The 11,037-nt window shown below is 40.1% G+C and overlaps 1 protein-coding gene across 3 annotated transcripts in view; it reads left to right on the forward strand.

The window, feature by feature from the left end:
• Positions 1–973: 973 nt before the first annotated feature.
• Positions 974–11,037, forward strand: part of ZFAND5 (zinc finger AN1-type containing 5) — a 13,216-nt gene continuing 3,152 nt past the window's right edge. The window contains exons 1-5 of one of the 3 annotated variants that reach the window (XM_072404156.1): positions 974–1,217; positions 5,654–5,809; positions 8,543–8,645; positions 9,068–9,165; positions 10,423–10,548. In XM_072404156.1, the coding sequence (XP_072260257.1) occupies positions 5,662–5,809; positions 8,543–8,645; positions 9,068–9,165; positions 10,423–10,548 (475 nt within the window). In that variant the 5' untranslated portion in view covers positions 974–1,217; positions 5,654–5,661. Of the gene's footprint in view, positions 1,218–3,745; positions 4,445–5,653; positions 5,810–8,536; positions 8,646–9,067; positions 9,166–10,422; positions 10,549–11,037 lie in introns of those variants that run through there. The other 2 variants (XM_072404154.1, XM_072404155.1) reach the window with 2 other exon arrangements.

Genomic DNA, 11,037 nt, shown 5'->3' on the forward strand with positions numbered 1-11,037 from the left:
TTCATAGGGGGTGGTGCTGCACTTTTTTTTTTTTTAAAAGAACAAGAAAAAAAACAGAAATGTTACCTTACATAAAAGTGTTGTCTACCCTTTTATGTAAAGCACAATTTCTGAGTTTAGGTACGCTTTAATGGGAGCACAGAGCCTCCCAGGATGCGTGACGTAGGCTCTGGCTGCTCCTGCGCATGCCCTTACTTTGAGTATGTGCAGAAGGGGCATCTTTTCCTCCAAGAGGAAAGAGATCTATATCTCACGCATGCAGTGACATCGGCTCTTTTTTTTCCCTTCACAGCGGCTACGTCACCCGATCTCACACCTCCGCAGTACAAGATTGGGGGATGAAGCTAGAAGACCGGAAGAGAAGGAAGAAGATAGCGGCACCCAGGACAACGCGGGACCGGATCGCAAGGACCAGCGCCATCCACAGACCTGCAGGATTGAAGGTGTGATTTTTTTGTTTTTAGCTTACTTCCACTTTAAGAAAAATTTTCAGGGGAATTATAGCAGCATGGACTGTGAACCCCACACCTATCATAACACATCAGATTGTATTTTATTTGGTCAGTTTATGTTGAAACCATAACTACAATATTGTCCATTACTTCACCTATTGCCTAACTCATTTCTAGATATCCATGTCAGCATTCCTTTATGTGACATTCCCCTCTTCCTGATACTCAGGATATCAGTTATGAAGAAGGGAGCGGCAGGAAGTTAATTCCTCGCTGAAAGCAGACAGAGCAGGGGTATCAGGACACAGGGGCAGCTGCCACCATGACTAAGCCGTGACGCTGCCATGTTGTGACACACAAAACGTGCTGTGTGGGGCCACTGCGCCCCGGGATACAACAGTCAGCGTACACTCAGCACGCTTCTCATTGGCTCCGGCGCGCCATGTGACGTGGAGCTCCAAGCAGCTGTACGTGTGGGCGGGAGTTTCGCCTTCGTCAGGGCTCTGGCTCCGCCCCCTGTTGGTGTATAGACACAACGCTCTTTCTCACGCACAGGAGACACTCGGGGGGCGAAGGGTAGCGCACGGATTGCCGAGAGGCGCTGCCGGGACTCGGTTGCCTTTTGTACTGGCATAGGCCTGCGTGTCCGGGATATAGTAGGAATACAGCTGCTCGGCCCTTTTAAATATTATCGCCTCCAGAAAAGGTCGGATTAGGGCGAGGACACTTTACAGCCGTCTATCTTTGGCTACAGCACAACAAAACGTAAGAGCTGGGTTTTGAGGGGGATTGTGTTGTGTGGAGGACCGGCAGCGGAAGGGTTACAGGGTTGCACGGGGAGCGCCTTATATGGCAACACAGCTGGGCTGGGGGGGGGGTAGGGAATGGCGGCTGTGAGGTAAATAAGGAGGACAAAGAGCTCGGGGTGTATGTCAGGGAACACGGGCTGCCTTCCTGACAGTGACTCAGGGCTTTTACCCTGAAGGCCTAGGGGGTGGTCTCCTCGGTGCCCCCGTGTTATTTGTCTGGCCTGGGTTTCCTGTCTCCATGGTGGTTCTGCCTCCTTTGTCTCCTAGGCCCCGCCTCCTCTTTGTGTCCTGCTCCTTCAGGACGTGTCCTAGGCCTCCTCTGTGTCATGGCAGCCCATTCACACACTATTGTCATTAGTCATGCTTATCTCACACTTCGGAGAAACCTTGAAGCCATTGTCATACTTTTTTTTATATTGGTATATCCTTCCTTAAAGGAATCCCTGCTGCTTCTGCTGAATTCAACCACTTCCTGTTACGGGGTGACAACGCTGTGCGTGTTTTCCCCAGTGACCTAGCTAAGTAGTCACTCTGTTGCCTAGACTAAAAGCTGCCTTGGTAACTCTGGCATAGTTGCTGATCTTAGTTGCGGGTATATAGGAAGTGGCTGCTGGAGAACTAGGACAAAGGGTTAAAACTTGGTATATTGTCATCCACTTGGTGCCACACACATCACTGTATGCTCAGTGCTTCTCCACCGGAGTTCCTCCTGAGAATGCTAGGGCTTCCTTTAAACTATTTGGACCTTAGGTCATTTACCATTGATCTGTATGGGTGATGTTCTTCCTGATGTTGATATACTGTGAGCTGGGATACAAAAATGATAGAAGTTCCATGAAGATCTAAAAGTTTTTTCAAGGGTTCCTCCATGTTAAAATGGGGGGTTGTACTGCTGTGACATACCAACCAATCAAAATAAAACAGCATACTTAAATACATTAGGGGCAGTCTGATTGGTTGTCCACCACTTCCGGTGACTTGTTGCTTTTTCTATAGGTAACCATGCAGCTGACACTTTTGAAATGCGCTGTCCTTAGGCGCCTTGTGTAACCTTGCCAGCTCACATCCAGGGAAGTGTGGTGTAATCCTGTGACGAAAACTCCTTTGGAAAGTTTATTTTAATCTTTCTGGACTAATCCAGTTATAAACAAGTCTGGCATTGGGCCATTGATGTCCTTGTTTTGTGTAACTTGTTCTTCGGGTTCCAGGAGGGTGGCCCAGAGATAGATGACGTCAGTCAGAAGAAAAACAAAGGTGCTTTTTCTGCGTCATCTACAAATTAGAAGCTTTCTCCTTGCTTTTAATGAGCCTTTAATAAAAAAAAGAAGTCACTTAGCTTTTAGGCTCTATTGAAGGAATAGTGTCTGTATAGAGACTTGTTGGACTGCTTGTGTTTATGGTATGGAATGTAAAGGAGGATTTAGTAGGGTACACGGTGCTTTGTTTCCTGTTTATGATGCTGCTGGTGTACAGTAAGAGGAGTTTCTTCTCCTGGCAGCGTGTGTGATATAAATAGCCGCTGATTTCACAGGCCCCTGTTGACTAGGTTTTGTGTGTCTGAGCCTGCAGATCAGCCTGTGTCACATTGCAGCCTTGTGACCGACGGAAGCCAATGTACCAACCCACGTGACCCAAGGTTCGGAGAAATATTAAATCGCCTGTTATTGAAACCTGTTTTTCCCTGGGGGGGTTGGTGAACAACACAAGGTTGTAAAGGTTTGCCTTGTTGGGTAATTTAGGTCTTTGCTTGCGTATTCACAGACCTATGGCTATTTCAGACTTGCACAGTCATAGTTTCCACATGCTGCTTTTTCTTTTCTGTAGTAAGATGGAAAAGTATTTGTATTGTATTTTTAGTAACCGAGTAGGCCGTCTTCTTAATGAGAGTGAGAAGTCTCTGCAAACAACAGGTAATAAAGTATATAGAAACACCTTCTCCTCCCACATAGGTCTTTTATCTTTACTATACACAGTGTGTGTGTGTGTGTGGAGAGTTCCATGGTAAATAGGAAACCCAGAGCCTGAAGTATGCAGTAAACATGTTTATCTGAGTCAGCACTTCCTGCACACTGCCATCTTTGAAGGAGGAGCCTTTCTTACTTTACTATAAAGCTCTTCAGCTTTTCCGTCACCTTGGGTGATGTTTGCTCTGCTTCTTAATTTAAAACAATCATGCTTTCATGTGTGCTGTCTTCATTGAGCTGATAACTTCTTTTTTTCACATATTTATGTGTATGATAGAGTACTTTCAAACAACATAGATACAAAGTTGTGGAGTAAAAGTTTTTTTTCATTTTTTTTTTTTTTTCAGTTGCTTTTTTCCTCCACAAGGTTTAGTCCTTTGTTACTGATCTGTACATTGGCACATTAGGGCATTGCTACCGATTCTGGATCTATTTATACAAATATAATGGGGCACAATGATTTGTATTTCTTGCTGACCAGTGAGGTACCTTGTTTTATTGTACTAGGCAATAAAGGATTTACATCCACATTTTAACCACCCGGCTAAAAGGGGCTGGAGAGAACACTGACCTAAGTGGTCATCCTAGGTAACAAATATTTATGTTCCCCCAGTGTTTTTATTTGGTCACCTTGGCTTGTTGATTGAGCTGTCAGCACAGGTGCTGGGTGTGGGCATTGCAGCCTTCTCTGGCTACAGGTATTGTTGGTATGTTAAGCATATCCGTGTTTCACAATAGTCTTCATACCAGGATTGGTCAGCACTTTCTCAGTCTCTCTCTCCCCTGTAGAATGATGCACCGGTTATTAACCACAAAATCATTATTATATAGTCATTTTTTCCTCATTCTCTGAAGCCAGATACTTTGGTACTTCAGGAAACTAGCATAGAGATTATAAATAGTTATTAGTAAAAAAAATTTAGTTCAAGATATTTCTGTTATGAATATGCAATTCAGCTGCCTTCTACCTTCTTCCCCAAACTTTTACTATTCTGTGGTTTCATGTGGAAGGCTGTCCAAGATTGATGTTGTTGTGCCTCCCTGTTGGTGGCTCTGTCCATACTCCTCACCCAGCCACACCGAAGCAGCGGGTATTTTTACAGCAGATTAACAGCATCAATACAAATAAGTATTACTGGGATGACTTTACAGACAGACTTTGCTCACTCTGACAGTGTTCATCTAACTGCAGATTGACAACAGTTTCCTCTGAGATCTGGTAACTTTTTGCATTTTTGTTCTAACTCCATTTAATGGTATAATTTTCTAATGTTGACATATGCCTTATTGCTTTGTGAGTTGAAATGATTGTTTCTTTCATAAGTATTTTAGTAGATGAATAATGAGTAAGCTGTGACCTGTGTATATTACATTGCAACCACACCTGTATGTCGGTGTGGCTTTGTGTAGGTCATCTTGTAAAACATAAACAAAGAAACCTTGTTCACCTACACTACCATGCCACCTCACTCCTCCCACACGAGTTTACTCCATGCAAAGCAAATTGCTGTTACTACTTAACTAGGTTGCTGTAAAGTTGATTCACATGCTTGTCTTGTACCTCTGGAGAACTGTAGTGTTTTTTTTGGACAGATGCAATAACAATTAGAAAGCCAAATGGTGTTGTTACTCTAGTGGATTCTGCCCCCTTACAACACATAAGTAATTCAGAGTCCAGCTGTGACATATAACACCTTTTATTATGACCTCCAGAAAGGTATCTCATCCCTTTAATGGCAGTCTCACTTTGAGTCCTGGCACTGTCACTGATGCCTGCCCAGAATTCAAATGTCAGTATTGGATGAGGATAAAAAAAAGATGGTCTGCGTGAAGGCAGTAAGAAAGGTACAATGGTTGAAATTAACTCCAATAACTTTTAATATGTAAGTTAGTGTTTCCTAATCCATCTGCTAATGTAGGCCTATAGCAGGCGCCTTACAAATACTCCTTGTTTCCTATGTTCAACCAGATCTTGTGTTGAGTTGTTGCCTATATCTTTTTGTTGACCACTTAATAGGTCCTTAATCTGGAGGCCAGCAAGATACTGTGCCAGCAAGTCTATTATACACCATTTGATGGTAGTAAAAGTTGTGCTTGTGACATTCACAATATATTTTCTACCTCTCATAAATGGATAACTAAGCAGTATATTGGCTTGTGCAAGAAGGCGATCAGTGGCTGAGAATCCATCCGTGTATTGGGCAGTTATCTTGCTACTTGTGCTGCATGTGTGGGGACATGGACCTTTTATATTGGCATATTGCTGTGGGATGTATTCAGTGAGTTCATGTTGAAATGAGACCATGATCCTTATGAATTGCTGTAAACAACAAATTGCTATTACCTCCTGACGGATTTTTCAGTTCTGAAATTTATTTTGGACCCATTTCATCTGCAAATGCTGAGTATCCTTTGCTTCTATTTACAGAATACAAAATGGCTCAGGAGACCAATCAAACGCCAGGACCTATGCTGTGTAACACAGGATGTGGCTTTTATGGGAACCCCAGGACAAACGGAATGTGCTCAGTGTGTTATAAAGAACATCTTCAAAGGCAGAACAGTGGCCGAATCAGCCCAATGGGTGAGTTGTTTATACTGTGTGTTTGGATTTCTTCTAAATGCACTGGTCAGCTTATCATTTATTGCTTCTCCAGAAAGTGTGTGTTTGCAACATGGTGAAATTTGACTTCAAATGTTTGCCTTGTTCTCATTTACTAATATTTGCTAAGTATAGACTGTCAATTAAACATGCTAACCAATTGTATCTATTATTATAAAAATACCTTTACTGTGCCAGTGCCACAACATCCAGTTAACAACATACCCCATGCCTTCCAGACAAGCTTCATAACTTCTGAAGCAAAGTCCAATTTACCAGTGTAGAATATAGCAAAGTCATTTTGGGTAGGCTTTCAATTTAAGTACAGGTGCCATTTTATTGATAAATGTAGGCTGTTCCCATGTACTGCTGGTCCCTATATTATTTAGACTTTTGTTTTGCAGTACTATGTGGACTTCCTGTTCACACAATAAATCTAAAATGGAATCCACAAGGTCACAAGCTTAGATATGCTTTAAGGTCTATGCTAGCACAATACTTAGCTGCCATTGGTGAACTCATTCTAAAGAATAATTGCCAGGGTGTAAAGCTGATTTTTTGGTGTCAGTAGTTTGTCATACACCAGCACACATGTAACTCTGTGATAGTTATTTCAACACCTGAGCTGTATACTCAATCTGGGTCAGTGAATCAAAATGTTTTAATAATGAAGTATAAGAAAATCAACAAAGCAAACAGGACTTTTAAAAACCAACTCACACATGAAAGAACAATCTATTGGTGAAAGGTCCATTTTAAAGAAGACCAGAACTGTGAAAAAAAGAGGCTGTATTGTCTGGGATTGCTCTGCAAATTCTCCATATAAATGGAATCTGTCCATTCATCATGCATTTGCTACAAAGATCAGGATAACTATTGTAACTTTGTCCGTTTCTTCTCTCAATCGGTCTGGTTGAACCATTGATGTATGTTGGTTCATTGATCCTATGAGCATCTTAGCAGACAGCAGATTGCATTTAATAAAGTATGTGCTGGATTGAAAGCAATTGATAGATAAAATCAATGTGCAATATTAGCACTATCTCTACCACTGTCATAATATTTGAATTGTATAAATGAAAACTTCCCACTTAATGTAATAAATTAAAGTGAAAAAATAGACCCCTAACAAAAACACCATAAAGTGTGCATATTTTACTTTTTAAAGCTCTTTCACCTAATATTGGTCTGTCTCCTAAAATTCCTATACCCAACCTTAGATCTGAACTTGGGGGAAGCAGCTAAGCATGATTTATTTGTAGAAGGATTATCACCCATGACTGGCTCATCATGAATTTTGAAAGTGGGACTTTGCTTTAAACTCCATATAATTCCAAAGAAGTTCAGTGAGTGGTGCAACAGGGTTGTGTGAAAATTGTCACATATGGTATTATGATGTGTCTGTACAGCACAGGCATTTATTATAAAGGGCCAAGGTGTGTTATGTTTGCTGCGCAGTTCTCAGTGGCAGAAAAATAACAACAAAAGTTAGTGGTATGCTGAGCTTGTCTGCAAGATAGTTTAAGGGTAAGAAAGGATGGAGAAGGTTTTAGGTTTGTCTAGAGGTCATTGTTGACACCAGAGAGAGGGTAGTGCTGATTCTCCAAGGTCCTAATTTGGAAATGGCAGACAGCTGTAGGAGGCTGGGCTGTGGGAGCCTGTATTCCCTGAATTCCTTGTGTGTGTGTGTGTGTGTGTATGTATGTATGTATATATGTGTGTGTGTGTATATATATATATATATATATATATATATATATATATATATATATATATACTCTTTAGATTGCTGACAGTTTTCTTGTAGGTGTAATCCTGAGGATTTATGTAATAAATTAGTATTTGTGTGTTTTTTTTTTTTTTTTTTTATATATATAACAAGCCTATACTGGTACTATGTTATGGTCCGAAACCACTGTTTACCTTAATCTGAAGTTGTGTAAGCCATTGCTGCCTTGAATATGAAAGATCTTTTACTGCAGTGTTGTTGACTGTAGCTGCTGGCACAATGTTATTGTGCTGTTTCAGCTCTTGGATATTGCTCTGGTTAGTGTTTTGAGATGTGAATAGTCAGTTTAAGTTCCCAGAACAAATAGTTGCCAGTACGACACAATCTGTCATTGGCCAAGGCCAATCTGGCTTTCTGATGCTAGATCGCTCTGCAAACAATTTTTATATAAAAAACACAGGATATGCCGTTGGGAGATAACAATAATTTATTTGATTAGCATTTAAATACAGTGGAGGGAGCACATCTAAAATGTCATGTAGTAAACTTCTCTACAGTTATTCTTAAACCAACTTGGTTTACATACATTACAAACATATGGCTATTTATGTTAATTTTTAATCCCAGTGCTGCTGTTCTCTGGCCTAAACTGTTAATGATGTCACCAGGTTGACACTATTGTTTGTATATGGAGGTTAATGATTGTGCATACATAAGCTAATGACATTGTCTTTTGTTTGTGGAAAGACTCATGCTTTGTGTGTATTGTAAATGGGACTAGTGTTCTGGATTGGGTGATATTCATTTGAATAGTGAAGAGACATTAAAAGCAAAAATCATGTGTAGTAATGCATAGAAAAGAACACAAAGTGGCCCACACTCACATTGGTGTGGTCGATCTCTGCAAGTATGACCTGTAATTTGAATAAATGTTACTAACTCTATAATCTGTACTAAAGTTTACCTTGTGTTTTATCTAGGAGCAGCTGGAGGATCAACTAGTCCTACTGCAGAATCTGCATCTATACAGAGAGTAGAAACTGCACTAAACTGTGAAAGTGATGTTGGCAGCCAGTCTGAAAAATCAAGGTAAATGGCATATACTTCCATATTTGTTTATCAGAACCCTTCTAAAGACAGACTTTTGTACTACATAGTTATTGGTACATCTAAATGAGATTTTACAGTCAGATTGTGACTTGTGTAGTGTGTTTTAAAGTGGAATTCCACTCCCTTAGGGCGATTTCTTTTTAATTCTGTTGCATCTCTGTAACGAGAAGTAAAGTGAAATTTTACCATTTGAACACAAACCAGCAACATCATCTAGCAGCAGTTTTAACACTTAATGCAATAAACTAGATTTTGTCAATTTTATTTTAATTATTCTTTCTCCTTTATACTAAAGATGTTTCTAATGATCTTTGCCTTAACGCAAGACTTGGTATTGTATAAAAGCAATGCTACCACAAAGTGTAGTAGAGTAATGGCGTGTTTCTCATTTTGTATCTTAGAAATGCGGCTGCTTTGCCTGTAACTCAGCAAATGACAGAAATGAGCATATCAAGAGAAGACAATGTGACCTCTCCAAAATCAGAGTCTGTAGAACCAGGTATGGTGGGTCCGTGATGTGTGGGTTTAGACCCATCTTTGTCATACTGATTAGGATTTGTCTGTCTTATGTACTCTTTATCAGTGGTCGCCAACCTTTTCGGTCCCGCAGACCACTAAAATCACCGGCTTCTGACCATGCATATGCGGGGAGCCGGGTGTCATTCAAAGGGGGAGAAAACCTCCCCCGGAGTGATGTAATTATGACATAACTCCGCCCACTCTCCCATCGCAGATCTGAGCCTGCAATGGGAGAGTAAGTGGGTTGTGTCCAGGGACACAGCCTGCCCAGGTGCACCGGCCAGAGCCACGGACCACCAGTTGGCAACTGCTGTTCTTGACTGCCCATAGTAATGTAAAACACTTTTTGACCTTGGTTCTTCCTTTTTTGATTCCTGATATATAGAAGTAGAAAAGTAAGTATTTTCATTATCCAGGCATTACTTTATTTTATTAGCTTTTCTCAGTTGGTGCTTCGGAAGTATGAGGAAGTGCTTTTATAAATTCTGCAGTTCTGTCTGATGCCCCTCTGCTTCTTTCCCTTTATTTGTTAATTTTTTACTTGCATCTATATGACTATAACTGTCCCCAGCATTACCTTTTATGCCTTTTCCAGACCTACTTTTATCTACAAAATGTCTTGTAGATAATGCTGTACTAACCAGAAGAGACTGGTTGGCCAGACACTCTTAAACTTCTAGTTCAGAAAAACTAGAATCAGAAGTTGCTTATAACTATTTTTATTGATAAATATATATTTTTATTTTAAAAAAATTGCCAAAAAATAAAGCTAAATGGGAAAAACAAATACATTTTTAAATACATCAGTGAGATAGCTTTCTGATATTGTTGGTGTTGCAGTTATGATCAGTTGCATTACCTATTTCAATCTTGTTACATTTTTAGGTAGAACTGATTTCATGTTGTAGATGCATATTAAAGTGGTTTTGTGAGTTAAAAAAAAACAACAAAAGTTATGCAGCACTTTGCAATATACATGGTTTATTCTCCATCAGGGAAAGTTTTAAGTGTGTGTCAGCTTCACTGCTTTAATATGTACATATTACTGTGTTTTAGCATGCTCAGTCATTACCCGTTGATCTCTCTGAAATCCACTGTGCCCCTAATTTTTTGTTTGGTGTGCCTTTGTTGATCCTAAATCCCATCCAGCATTGACTAGTTTTTCAAAAGATTAAACTGTAAAATCAAGCAAGATTAAGTATCAGACTATTCAATGCCAATTTTGCTTCTATTACAGTGGTGACACAACCAAGTCCATCAGTGTCTCAGCCCAGCACATCACAAAATGATGACAAGGCACCAGACCTCCAAAAACCAAAGAAAAACAGATGTTTTATGTGTAGGAAGAAGATTGGGCTCACAGGTAATTGTACAAAAAAATTGTGTTTTTGTTTTTGATTGAGTGAGGTATATGATCATCTTTTGTTAAAGGGAAAGTATATGTTTTTTTTAGCTCAATATAAAGTAAGTAATGGGGTAGCAATATTGGTAAATTACATGCTAAATCATGTTTTCTGGGCCAAGTTTGGGCTTTACTTTCTCTATCTTGGTGCAGATCTGGTTATTGTTTTTGTTTTTTTGATGCGAACACCAAGAAAATGCAGACAGTTTAGGAACAAAGTTGGTCTATTTTAAAGCAGCGAATCTGGCATTCACTGACTTTATTCCCTGGTAGAGAATCGACTACAGCCATTGAAAACTTCTCAACCAGGGAATCAGTGAATGCCAGATTTGCTGCTTTCTAAATAGAGGTAGTCCCAGAGTTAAGGACATCCAACATACGGTAATGACCAAGACAAAATTTGCAGTTGTTTCTTTCTGCATATCAAAGCACAGCTTGCTCCAGAAGTTA

The sequence above is a fragment of the Pyxicephalus adspersus genome, chromosome 3 (assembly GCF_032062135.1).
Source record: "Pyxicephalus adspersus chromosome 3, UCB_Pads_2.0, whole genome shotgun sequence".
In the NCBI taxonomy this organism is placed as follows: domain Eukaryota; kingdom Metazoa; phylum Chordata; class Amphibia; order Anura; family Pyxicephalidae; genus Pyxicephalus; species Pyxicephalus adspersus.